General features: G+C 37.4%; 2 protein-coding genes across 8 annotated transcripts in view; one reads left to right on the top strand and one right to left on the bottom strand.

Annotated features, from left to right (window-relative positions):
- Positions 1-10,967, top strand: part of DNAH7 (dynein axonemal heavy chain 7) — a 277,543-nt gene extending 266,576 nt beyond the window's left edge. For all 5 annotated transcript variants that reach the window (XM_045480573.1, XM_045480572.1, XM_045480576.1 and 2 more), the window contains 3 exons: positions 800-977; positions 5,977-6,080; positions 10,684-10,967. In XM_045480573.1, the coding sequence (XP_045336529.1) occupies positions 800-977; positions 5,977-6,080; positions 10,684-10,890 (489 nt within the window). In that variant the 3' untranslated portion in view covers positions 10,891-10,967. The remainder of the gene's footprint in view (positions 1-799; positions 978-5,976; positions 6,081-10,683) is intronic.
- A 119-nt stretch (positions 10,968-11,086) lies between these two features.
- Positions 11,087-14,049, bottom strand: part of SLC39A10 (solute carrier family 39 member 10) — a 143,550-nt gene continuing 140,587 nt past the window's right edge. For all 3 annotated transcript variants that reach the window (XM_045480579.1, XM_045480578.1, XM_045480580.1), the window contains one exon: positions 11,087-13,897. In XM_045480579.1, the coding sequence (XP_045336535.1) occupies positions 13,739-13,897 (159 nt within the window). In that variant the 3' untranslated portion in view covers positions 11,087-13,738. The remainder of the gene's footprint in view (positions 13,898-14,049) is intronic.

Genomic DNA, 14,049 nt, shown 5'->3' with positions numbered 1-14,049 from the left:
ATTTCTGCAGGGGTAAAATGGTTAAATTTCCCTTCCATAACACAGGTCTTCTGTTATACTAGAGTTGATACTAAAACATTACGATTGTTCTTGAAAGATGAAGGATCTACCTTGGACTCTAACGAGGAAAAGTTCTTGAAATTCATTAGACTTCTATAACTTACTGTTTAGTTAAAGTCAGTACTCAATTAGCTTATTAAGATATGATATTTTAAAAAAAGATATGATATAAACAGAGTAAATATCTTGATATTTATAAAAATCTTAAGCACTCACTACCCTGTTTCTTTTGGAAGTTCCTTGTATAATAATGTGTTTCCATGTGTTGGATTTCATTGTATTTTGGTAAAGTAGGTGGGAAAACATCCAAAGGAATAATCTGCTAGACACTAATGACTAGAGAGGAAAAGTGGAAAAAACATTACCAGATGTTATATGGATCTCTTCTATTCAACTATGTAACATGTTATATGTGCAACATATACTAGATATTCGTTATTGTATGGAGTTTTTGGAAGGAATCACTGAACATGTATAAAGACATTTACTTTCGCCTTTACCCACACTGTGATCCTCTAGCTGGTGCAATGGATATGAAATTGAAGTCAGAACAAACACTGAATAAGTATCTTTTTAAAACCTTGACAGTATAGCTTTTTATTCCTCAAAGTGTTAGCTCATTTATTAATCTACCTAAAAGATAATAAGGGGGAGCATTGGGGAGTAAATTTTATTAAGCAGTGTTGTATTTGAAGTTGAAAGGCTCTAGCCTGAGAACACTTGTGCTTTGACACTGTAGCAATGGTATGAGGTTGGCCCTCCTCCAGTCTTCTGGCTTTCTGGCTTCTTCTTCACACAAGCCTTCCTGACTGGTGCCCAGCAGAACTATGCCAGGAAACACACCATCCCCATTGATCTTCTTGGGTTTGACTATGAAGTGATGGAAGACAAAGAGTATAAGCATGCTCCAGAAGATGGTAAGTGCAGTGACAGAATGAGTTAGTTTATATCTAGGTACTGAACAAAGGCTTAACATTCTTGCTTACTTTGCTCGGCTATTAACATTTTAATCATTGTGTATGTAATTTACTCTCAAATAGTTGAGGCAAAGAAATTCGTGTGAACTTGCAACATTCTTCACAATCTGTCATCTTAAAAACAAATCAACAGGGCACCAGTTGGGAGAGCGGAGCGCGCAACTCTTGATCTCGGGGTCATGAGTTTGAGGCCCACACAGGGTGTAGAGATAACTTAAATGAAACTTAAAAAAACAACACATCAACAAAGAATTCCAAGTGTCTTAACATCCACATCCCCTCAGTTACTGTCCCATGTCTCTACTCCCTTTAAAGCAAATTTCTCCAAAGAATTGTCTTTACATACCCTCTCCGGATTCTCACTTCCTATTTTCCACCTACCTTTCATCTCCTCCAATCAACTGATGATCTTTTCAGAGTTAGTAATGACTTCCATATTGACATATCCCATGAAATGAAACCAGTCTTCATCTTAAACTCTTAACAGTCCTTACAAGTTGACAACTTTCTCTTTCTAAGAGACGTCCTTCTCCCTTTGTTTCCCCCGATTTTCCTTTTCTCACTGGACACATTCATGCTTCCTTGCTAGCTTTTTCTCCTCTAAAAATTAGAGTTTCTAAGGACTTAATCCTTCTCATACTTTTATTCCTAACACACACAGAATGGGCATATTAAATGCCTGAAGAGTATTTAACAACCTTCTGCCTAGTTTATTGTTCCTTTAATTATATAAGCCTTTTAAAAAAAATACATTCCCTGTACAGCTCGCTATATTACATGCTGTAAAAGATGTCAATAAATAGACGTTTGAGGGGCGCCTGGGTGGCTCAGTCGGTTGAGCGGCCGACTTCGGCTCAGGTCACGATCTCGCGGTCCATGAGTTCGAGCCCCGCGTCGGGCTCTGTGCTGACAGCTCAGAGCCTGGAGCCTGTTTCGGATTCTGTGTCTCCCTCTCTCTGACCCTCCCCCATTCATGCTCTGTCTCTCTCTGTCTCAAAAATAAATAAACGTTAAAAAAATTTTTTTTAAATAGACGTTTGAGTTCCTGCACCCTAATAAAAGTCAAAATATAGATGAGCAATATACTGTGAAGGATAATTTTGTTCAAATTAAGTAGGAAGGGGGGGATAAAGGAGTTTAAACTGGGTAAAAGCAAATCAAAGGAAGGGTATAGAGTTGCTCTGTACCACTGATAGGTGCCAGAAACTGCCCAGCTCTTCACAATAACCCTAGGTTATTAATAGATATTGCTATTATCCCCATTACACTCAGCCAAAACTAAGGCTCAGGAAAGTTAAGTAACTTGCCCAACGTCTCACGGCTAGCAATGGGCAGAGTTAAGCAAACTGCAGGCTGACTCTTATGCTTAGCTAGCTTTCTCTAAGGCCTGCTGAATATTTTTGTAGAAGTAAAAGTTTGAAAACATCATTACATTTCTCAAGGAAAGTTCCTTGAAGAATCTATGATTGATTCCTAAGTATTTAATTCAGATGCAATGTTTTGGTTTTTTTTCCCCTAAATCCTCCTCATCATTATGATAAAAGGCAGGGAAGATGGCATTTGGATTGAAGGCTAGGCAGTATTGGTGTCCCTCAGAGTTAGAGGTTTTTGAACTCAGCTAAAGAATCGAATTTCTAAAAGCACTGCCTGCAGTTTATAAACTAGTTAATATTTAAGATCAAACTACTGAATTGCCAATCATTATACACTGAACTTAGACATTTTACAAGGTAGTTGGTATTTCTTTTTACAGTGACTTACTAATTTAACTCACAACTGCTTTTATTAAATGCATTAAAATCCAAACTTATCTTGAAAACAGTGGAGCAAGCATAAAGTACAACTTAAATAAGGACTATTTCATGTCCAAGATCATGCAGTAAAGAATAGTCATCAGTTAAACCATTTTACTGAATACTAAAGTATCAGCCAAGGTTTAATTTATAATAGCTAGTAGATATTCACTAAATCACGCATTTTATTATTTTGCACAAACACACATTTTTACCAATAAACACAGATATCCACAATTTAGCCTTTTTGTCATTCCTGGCTTTTTCCTTCCAACCTAATTACCAAAACAAAAATAAGATTCCATGGAATGATTTGGAGCACTAGACTTTTCCCAGGGAACAACTTTCCCATGGGATGCTCATGGGAGGATCCCAGAGCCCATTTGAGAAAAGCTTGGGCTAATTTTTTCCCAGTTTCTTTATCTTTACCACTCCACCAGCCTGTCTTTTTTATACACACTTAAGTGTGCGCCCATCCCTGCATTCTGGGGCTCACAAAGAAGTGAGCCTATTTACCTGTGATTAAATTAAACATAATGAAAAAGGACACTCTTAAAGGGATTCATAAAGTGGCCACAAAGCCACTGTAAATCCACATAGATTTGGAATCTTACTTTCCAGCTGTCCTTGCTAAGATTCCTCTTCTTTGAATTACTAGTCCTAATGGGGGACTCACCAGCGAAGGGCATTACATAGCAGGAAGGGAGGCAGATAATCCTGAAGAGAAGGGCTGAAGAAGCCAGACCTGACTCTGTGTGATGACCACATCTCATGGATGGCAAAAGGTGTGACTCACAGGGTAGGAGCGGCTCTGAATCAGGACCCAGTTAATACCCGTCTATCCTTTCAGATCTTGTGTCTTCCATGCAGCCTGTATTGGCTATGAGAAATAAAAATGCGTTTGAATATCCCCATCACATTTCCTATAAAATTGTTACTGGGTTGGAGAAAATTTTATCCTTATTACCACTTTTCTTAGGTGTTGAAATGAACTCTTTTGCTCTGACATTATCTTTGTTTCCCAAGCGAGGAACAGATCACCTAATTGGTTAAAACCAGAGAATTCCTGGGCTATGCTTACATGTCAGTGGGGCAGGGTGTTAAAACAGGTCTTGGACCTGTTTTTTAGTCTCCTCTATTTCCCTATTCCCATCTAGTATTTTTTTTAAAGTAATTTTTAGCTTAATTGTTCATTTCTCTTTTTTAAATGTTTATTTTTGGGAGTGTGAGCAGGGGACAGGCAGAGAGAGAGGGAGATATAGAATCCGAAGCAGGATCCAGGCTCTGAGCTGTCAGCCGAGACCTATGTGGGGCTCAAACTCACCAACCGCGAGATCATGACCTGAGCTGAAGTTAAAGCTTAGCCAACTGAGCCACCCAAGCCCTGCTATTCCCATCTAGTATTGTGGTTGTCCTGCAGGACTTAGATCTGGCTGGAAAGATTAATATATAGGATAGGCTTGCAGAGTGATCTGTCTCTCCCTCAGGCAGGTCTACCCTCCATGTTACTGCAGGCTCAAGATGCATTTTGCAATTCAGGTTTACCAAGTAAAACTTGAAATGTTACTGGACAAGTGCTGTGTCAGTTAATAAAACTGATCTTTTATTCCAACCATTCTTTCCATCAGTTAAAACCTAGAGAGGAAAAAGTCTCCCCCCACCCCAATAGCCATCACTGGATTATCCACATGTGGCTTTAAAAATTAAACTGTAATTAAAATGAAAATTCAGTCCCTCAGTCACATTAGCCATGTTTCAGGTGTTTAATAGTCAGTGGCTACCATATTGGAAACACAGAGAATACTTCTATCATTACAAAAAGTCCTGTTGGACAACACGGTCCAAGTGGACTTTTATATACTATTTTACAAAGTGCTTTCACCAACATTAACTGATTTGATTCTGTCTACCTTGTAGAGGTGTTAAAGTAGGGATTATTGTTTTACAAATGTTTTGCAGTTGTTCTCAGATGACTAAACAGGTCTAAAGTTAAATGAGTTGCTCAAGGTCACACACAAAAATTAGGAACAAAGACCTCAGTCTCTCTAGGTGCCACGTTGCTTCCTTCCCATCTGTGCAACCATTATAATGAGTGTTTCCATGTGTATATACCTATATTCAAATCCTGAGGTTTTACACCAAAAGGACAGTCTGACAATTGATCAGAGTTTCAGTGATTTCCTCATTTGTGCTCTTTCGTTAGTGTACGTTACATTTTAGAGGGAACTCCTCTCCATGTGTTCTCTCATACATACTAAGGAGAGGTCTGGGAATGAGAATAAATCCTAGAAGGAAAGGAGAAAATAACTTTCCTGATATTAGAGGTCTGTGCAAGAGTATTTTGCTCAGGTGCTGCCTAGAAGCCATTGGATCCCTACAATTACAGTGAGCTTTTCTTGCAGATTTCATGGCCTCTAACATTATAATCACTGGCCAATTGACAGTATAAATTTGATGGGGACACCTGGGTGGCTCAGTCGGTTAAGGTTCTCTTTTTTTTTTTTTTTTTTTTTTAACGTTTATTTTATTTTTGAGACAGAGAGAGACACAGCATGAACGGGGGAGGGGCAGAGAGAGAGGGAGACACAGAATTGGAAGCAGGCTCCAGGCTCTGAGCCCAGAGCCTGACGTGGGGCTCGAACTCACGGACCGCGAGATCGTGACCTGAGCCGAAGTTGGACGCTTAACCGACTGAGCCACCCAGGTGCCCCAAGGTTCTGACTCTTGATTTTGACTCAGGTCACGATCTCACAGTTCATGGGTTCGAGCCCCGCGTCGGGTTCTGTGCTGACAGCTCAGAGCCTGAAGCCTATTTCAGATTCTGTGTCTCCCTCTCTCTCTCTACCCCTCCCCTGCTCGTGCTTTGTCTCTCTCAAAAATAAACGTTAAAAAAATTTTTCTTTAAATAAAATTCCTTTTGTTTTATCCTCCACATCTTATCTTACTATTGAATTAACTAGGCAAAATATATTCTTAGAATATGGATGTTAAGACAAAGCACTCAGAATATTGCTTTTACTTTAGAACAAGCCTTAGGGTGCTGCCCTAGTATCATCTGCAGAGTACACACTAATAGGAATTTCAGATTCAAGTTAATCAATATGCACATTTAAACAGCTGTATTAACCTGCTTCTTTTATATTTAGGTGTTTTCATTTATGGATTATTTCTGGATGGAGCTTCCTGGAATAGAAAGATCAAGAAACTTGCAGAATCCCATCCCAAAATTCTTTATGATACAGTGCCTGTGGTTAGTACTTGATATTCTAATATTGGGGGGGAGCACTATTTTACACACACACACACACACACACACACACACACACACACAGTCAATTCTCATTTATAGTAATTACATTTTATAAAGTCCCTACCAACACTGAATTAGTGAATGTGAAACCATAGCTCCTAGGAGAAATACAAAGTTAAGTTTCTAATGATCCTCTGATCACATTTTTAACTGATCAAGACATGACATTGTTTTGCATTTGTTTAAAAATGCTTGTTTAATATATACGGTTGATTCATTAACATGGAACTCACGAACAACAACACTGACTGATGCCTGAACAAAGTCTCCGGTTATTTTCTCCCTAATGCCTATCACAGCCTTCTTGCACTTAGGAACACTAGATAGCACCTGGACACTAGGCGTAGGGGCCATTTTAAACAGAGAGACACCACCACCACCACCAATAACAAAATGCAGAAGACCTGGCATTAAATAAACCGTTAAAGGGAAACTTATTTACAAGACGTGAAACAGAAAAGCAGAATGTCAACAGACTCAAACTCAGCTGGGAACCTGTTTGTCTGGTGACTCACGTTTTTTTGAGGCTCTGAGCATGCCTGTGAATGATCATAAAACAGAGTATTGATTTTAGGGTGATGAATAAATTTTAGCAATAATGAAATTTGCACAGAATCCAGGAAGAATGAGGATTGACTATATATGTATCCACATACAAATACATGCATATTTGTATTGTATATATACCTTGACTTAAAAATGAAACCTGCAGACTAAAAGGTTAGTATATGAAAATCATCCACATAAAAACTTAAGTTTCCTAGGAACCTATCTTCAGCATGGGCCAACTAAAGCTATGTAAGATATTGTTTCCATCTGTTACTGCATCATGAGAAAATGACCGGACAGATTTTCACACACTTCAAAAGGTCAGTCTGGGATGGTGTAATAAAATATGGGCTGTGGATTTACACGGACTATTTGTGGGACATTGGGAACAGCTTAGCGACAGGCAAACATCCCTCAGAGCAGCTCTATCAGGTACAGTGAGGGACCAGCATAGAGCCAATTGCAACAAACCCTGCCACATATGCTATTAGGTATGGACAGAGAGTTTCAAATATGAGACCGAAATTCAAAGTCACAGGGCAATTGTTTGTAATTTTAGGAGTTGATTGGAATCGAACATTTTTCTATTACATGAAAAACTCTTTTAAGGTAGCTTACAATGAATACAAAAGGGATTTATACATGGATGATCTCCAGAATAAGGAAGTCACTTAGGGAGAAAAATTCTCATTAAGAAAATGCATTCTTGGCTGAAATGAATACACTCACCTTGAGTCCTTAAATTTAACTATATACGAAAAAACTGCTTGATGGATTCCACAATAATGTGGGCAAAATATAGACCAGCATCCACACTAACTCCCTCATATATTTATTTTGACCTGAGAAACCTTTTTAAAAGAGGCTGTGAACAGTGGGGCTGTCATGCCATGTCCTCTCAAGCATTGCTGCTGCTGTTACTGGGAAAAGGAACTCAATTAGATTTTGAAACAGAACACTATTTCATCATTATGAACATAGTTTGTTCTTTACTCTTCTATTCAGAGAGGTTTTTTTTTTTTTTTTGAGATTGGTTAGGTTTAACAGTGCTTAACATTCTAGAAACTTGGCTAATGACTTTCTAAAAATAATGTAGGTATATTATAGTTATAAAGAAATGCAGGTAGGTTTTAAACAGCACAATGGGATGCCTGAGTAGTTCAGCTACCTGGTTTAGCATCCAACTCGATTTTGGCTCAGGTCATGATCTCATGGTTCCTGAAATCAAGCCCCACCTTAGGCTTTGTGCTGACAGTAGGAAGCCTGCTTGGGATTCTCTCCTTCTCTCCCCCCCTGCCCTGCTTGTGTGTGCACACGTGTGCTACGTAAACTTTAAAAAAATTGTTAAAAAAATGAACAGCACAATGTACATTATAACCCCTTTAAAACAGTCACCTAAAATGGGGAGGCAATCTAGTTCTAGAATAACTGACAAAATCCTTTCAGAATTTTCTGCTATGTGTTTATAGCAGCACTATCAACAATAGCCAAGCTATGGGAAGAGCCCAAGTGTCCATCGACTGATGAATGGATAAAGAAGATGTGGTATGTATGCACAACAGAATATTACCCAGCCATCAAAAAGAATGAAATCTTGCTATTTGTGATGACACAGAGCTCGAGTGTATTATGCTAAGCAAAATAAGTCAGAGAAAGACAAATACCATATGATTTCATTCACAAGTGGAATTTAAGAAACAAAACAGATGAACATATAGTATGAGAAAAAGAGGGAAGCAAACCATGAGACTCTTAATGATAGAGAACAAACTGAGGGTTGCTGAAAGGGAGGTAGGCAGGGGATGGACGAACCGGGTGATGGGTATTAAGGAGGGCATTTGTTCTGATGAGCACTGGGTGCTCACTAAATTCTCCTAAATCACTAAATTTTACTCCTGAAACCAGTATTACACTATATGTTAAACTAGAATTTAAATAAAAACTTAGAAGAAAAAGAATTTTTTGGGAATGGCCTTTATTAATACAGTGACACGAGTTTAAGTCAATGGTGATGGTTCTCTCTGAAAGTATGTATGATTTTGTTGTTGTTACTGTAAATGCCAAAAGTCATCCCGCAGAGAAGTATGGTGAAGAAGTGAGGAATACATCGATAACACATGTTTTTTGACAGGTGAAATAACTATTTTTTCTCATAGGCTCTGAAGGTAGTTCTGAAAGCACTAAGAAAAAAATCTTTTGAGCAAAATACCTAGGAATAAATTTTGACCAAAGAAATCGAAAATGACACAAATGGGAAGACAGTCCATGCTCATGGTTTGGAAGAATAGTTAAAATGTCCTACTACCCAAAGCCATCTATAGATTTAATGCAATCCCTATCAAAATACCAACAACATTTATCACAGAATGCCAAAATTTGTATGGAACCACAAAACACCTTGAATAGCCAAAGCAATCTTGAGAAAAAAGAACAAAGCTGAATGTATTAAAATTCCAGATTGTAAAATATACTACAAAGCCACAGTAATCAAAAGAGTATGGTACTGGCACAAAAACAGACAAATGGATCAATGGAACAGAAAGAGAGAACCTAGAAATAAATCTACATTTATATGACCAATTAATCTACAACGAAGGAGGCAATAGATAATGGGGAAAAGACAATCTCTTCAAAAAATGATGCTGAGAAAAAGCTGGACAGCTACATGCAAAAGAATGAAACTGGGCCATTTTCTTACACCATACACAAAATAAATCCAAAATGGATTCAAGACCAAAAGGTGGGACCCAAAAATAAGAAAATGCCTAGAAGAAAACATAGGCAGTAATCTCCTTCACAGTGGTTTTAGCAATATTTTTTAGATAGGTCTCCTGAGGCAAGGGAAACAAAAGCAAACATAAATTATTGGGACGATAAAAGGCTTTTGCATAGAGAAGGAAACCATCAACAAAAAAAGGCAACCTACTGAATAGGGGAAGATATTTGCAAATGATTACATCCAGTAAAGGGTTAATATCTAAACTATATAAAGAACCTCTATAACTCAAGACTGAAAAAAAAAAAAAAAAACAATTAAGAAATGGGCAGAGGACCTGAATAGTTTTCCAAAGAGAACTTACAGGTGGTAAACAAACATATGAAAAGACGCTCTACGTCACTAATCATCAAGGAAATGCAAATGAAACCGCAATGAGGGATCACTTGATACCTGTCAGAATTGCCAGAATCAAAAAGAAACAGGTGTTAGTGATGACGTGGAAAAAAAGGAACCCTTGTACACTGTTGGTAGGAATGCAGACTGGTGCAGCCATGATGGAAAACAGTATGGAGGTTCCTCATATATGTGTGTGTATATGTGTACATGTATATTATATATACATAACATACAGAATAGAATATTATTCAGCCATAAAAAAGAATGAGACCTTGCCATTTACAGCAACATGAATGGACCTAGAGGGTATGTCAGGGAAAGACAAATACCAAATGATTTCACTCATGTGGAATCTTAAATGAACAAAGAAACCAAGACAGACAAAGAAAAGAAAAGAAAAAAAAAGACCAGACTCTTAAATACAGAGAGCAAGTTGGTGGTTGCTAGAGGAGAGGTGTGTTGGCAGGGGGGATGTGGGTGAAATAAAGAGGAATAAGAGGTACAAACTTCCAGTTATAAAATAAATGTGGAGATGAAAACACCCCGATATGTGAAAACACACCCATATGGTGAATACAGTCAGTCAGTGACATTGGGGGAAGTATACTTACTTGGTGAGCACTGAGTGATGGTACCGAATTGTCAAATCATTATGTTGTATACCTGAAACTAATACAACACTGTTAATTATACTTCAGTTATAAAAAATGCTAAAACAACTGCAAATTAAATACCTTGAGAATGGAAGCACTGCTAACAAAAGATCTATTTGGGCCATAGAAATTTGCAGATATAGAACTAACTTAACAATACTCTGCTATTAGGTTCAAATGTAAGTATCAACACTGTTGACGTGAAGTTTTATGCATTTTCTTCCAGATGTGGCTAAAGCCCTGCAGGAGGGTAGACATACCAGAACGACCGAGTTATGTTGCTCCATTGTATAAGACAAGTGAGCGGAGAGGAACATTATCCACCACTGGACATTCTACGAATTTTGTGATTGCCATGACTCTTCCCTCGGATCAACCCGTGGAGCACTGGATTGGACGGGGTGTAGCATTATTATGTCAACTTAATTCATAATCAGAAGATACCATTTCCGTGTTCCAACTTCTTGTTGGATGGTAGAAGAGAAAATAAAGCAGTTTGGCTTAAGTCAATTTCACTAAAGCTGTATAAATTAGAAATTTATGTGCAAATGCCGCTTATATTTAAAATGACTCATGCTTCAGTGTAAGGAAATGTTCTGAAATAAGACTAAAGAAAACACACTGGTATATTTGCTCTTTTTGAATAACTTTATTTGGGGAGAGTTCCATAAGCATTAGGAACATACATAAAATGACACACCACTGTTGACAATGAAAAAAACAGCATTTGATCATTTCCAGCTTTATAAATTTTTTTTAAAAATGATTCAGTTACAACAACAAAAAAAGGTTTAGATATTTTAGCAAGTATCACCTTGCAGGACCATAATCATATTTAAGCCACTGACTTACTGTTAATGGAAAAAATTCACACTGCATCTAGTTACTATTGTATTTCTACGCATAATCACAGCTGATTGAATGCAATGTGATATACACCAAAATTCATATGGATGTCACACAGTGACAGCATTGTACAAGTAACATTAACAACCTCCAACAAACACATGTTAAATTAGACTGGTCAAGCTCAATGGAATGTTGGAGCTGAACAGAAATGTAGTGGAATTCAGATTGTCTGGTCAGACTTGAAACTATACATCAGAATGACATGAAAACTAAATACTGGTGGAACCCTAACAAAATACTAGCAGCAACTGTTACAGCCCTCTTAACAGGTTTTAAAAAATCTAGCAAATGAAGATAATGTAATACCATTTTTGAGAGAATATAAAACTTTATATACTTCAGCAGAACCTGTTTGTTTTCAACCAGACCTTTAAGACGGGGAGTATATTCCAACTGTTGCTTTTCATAAAAGTTTTAAAATTAAGCAGATTTAATGCCGGAATGCAGAATCTTCCTTGGGTATAAAAATGCAAAAATGAATTATATATCTTGGTTCAGAAAGCAAGATATTTTAATCACTCGAAGTTGGCAGTACTAAATAAAATAACAGCACCTTTTACTAGGTTGCTTGAAGGGCCAAGCAATGAGATGAAGGCTGTCCTAATTCAGTGCCCAATGCTGAAGATATTCTATGTTAAAAAAAAAAACAAAAAAAAAACAGAAAACCAAAAACCTACTTATTACAGGAGGCCGTGAGAAAAGCCAGAAATAATTTTTCAAATTCAGGCACAAATTAAGGAAATAACACCTAAGCTTCCTCACTCACAGCATAAAGAAGAAACACTGGCAATACTCTTAATACCTGGAAACATGTGCTGCTCTCGAAGTTTTATTTTTTTGTTTAAAGTTCATGAAGTAAGAGGAAAGGGGCTGAGGAAAAGGAGGAGGAAATGAAAACATGGTAAATGGAATGGAAAGAGTTTGGCTCTTAAATATTTGAACAGTAAGATTTTTAAAGCAGCCGCACTGGTAGCCAAGCAGATTAAAACCAAGCTGCCTGCACATAGTTCAAATACAGTTTACCTGGCATGAATGAAGGCCGTGTGGCACAAGACGTCAACAGAAAGCTACATGCAATGTGACTAGTACTACAAATTACTGGGTCAAAATTCAGGATAAACACAGCTCGCACTTCTCACAAATCACTCAATTATGGTAGAACAGCGCATCTATAAAAGAGACCAACCCCTATCAGGCACCAACAGCATATCTTGGCACAAAATGATTAAGTGATTTTAGCAGAGTTATTTAAGTGTATCTCCCAAGTCACTCGGTACCATGCTAGCTATGGTATCGATGGAGATTTTCCTCATAACCATTTTAATGGACATACAGATTAGGATACGGTAAACGTGGATTTTCTGCCTTACCTCACTGCCAGTCACAGCATGTGCTCTAGGTTCCAAAGCCAAGCTGGTAAAGCAATGCATACATTTAGAACTTAAATTTCCCAAATGACTAGTTAGTACTGTTAAAGTAGCAGAACTGAATATTTAGATCATGTTTGGGTTCTTCTTTGTTCTGATATTTCCTAGAGGGTTACACTTTGAATGAAAAAAACATTTTACCACATGCTCCAACTCCCTACCCCCACCAAAAATCCCAAAACAAAAACAAAATTAAAGTTTGAAAGAGAAAACACCCAAACACCAAGTATAATATTAATACGAAGAACCATTATGAATCTTTCGTTAAACTGAAGCTCACACAAACATACAATCACAGATTTCAGTAGTTTAGGCTGCAAGTTTAAACACTATGCCAATATATACAAAAATAGTAACTCTAGATTCAAGAATAAGGGCTTTTCCCAATGCTAAATTCATACTCTAATGCAGCCTGAGCCTTCCTCTAGTTCCTATAGCCTACCTAATGCAGTTTCAAAACTGTATCAAGTTGATTCCCATTACCTTATGTATATATGTAACTGAATTAAAGGATGCTACAATTCATTTTTAGCACAAAGAAAAGTCTGCCCGAAGTCCATTTAAAATATTTTTAAAGTTTAAATGATTTTTTTGGTTCAATTTCTATTTCTGCATAGCCACAGAAGTTTCTACTACCAAAGAGACTACTTTAGTGTTTTATATGATTATTCTTTTAAAAGTCTTAAACCTATATCAACATTGGTTCATGGAGTCCCATTTTCTCCTTTCTTTATCACAAGCTTTGTATTTTTAAAAGACCCCTTCACACAGGGAAAAGCAGTACTGAGCACCAACCAGTCTTTTGTGGTTAGGCTCAGATCTATGGAACTTGTAAGTAGTGCAAGCCACTGACTTTTCTTTGAGCAAAATGTGCGCACAGCACTAGGAACAGCTGCACAGCTGCATGGGAACATTCTCGTAATCCACAATGGTGACTGGGAATGGTTAAAACTGGAGGTCAAACACAATTTTGTCTTCATAGAGGGCAATCACCAGCATGATGGCAAATCCAAACAGCAATCCTAAATTCTGAAGAATGAATTGCCCCACTGGACAAAAGCCATGTTCTTCATTGTCACCATCACCATGCAACATTTCTGGAAGCTGGAAAAAACGAAAACAAAACAAAACAGATACTTACAGCAATTTTGTAATAATATTCTCAACTTTTTAAAACATTCTTCTAGTTTAAACTAATGGATAAAGCACAACTACAAATAAATTATTCTATTCAACATAATGCTATCCGTAACACA

The sequence above is a fragment of the Leopardus geoffroyi genome, chromosome C1 (assembly GCF_018350155.1).
Source record: "Leopardus geoffroyi isolate Oge1 chromosome C1, O.geoffroyi_Oge1_pat1.0, whole genome shotgun sequence".
In the NCBI taxonomy this organism is placed as follows: Eukaryota; Metazoa; Chordata; class Mammalia; order Carnivora; family Felidae; genus Leopardus; species Leopardus geoffroyi.
Note: the sequence above shows the minus strand (reverse complement) of the source record. Positions and strands in the feature narration are given on the sequence as shown.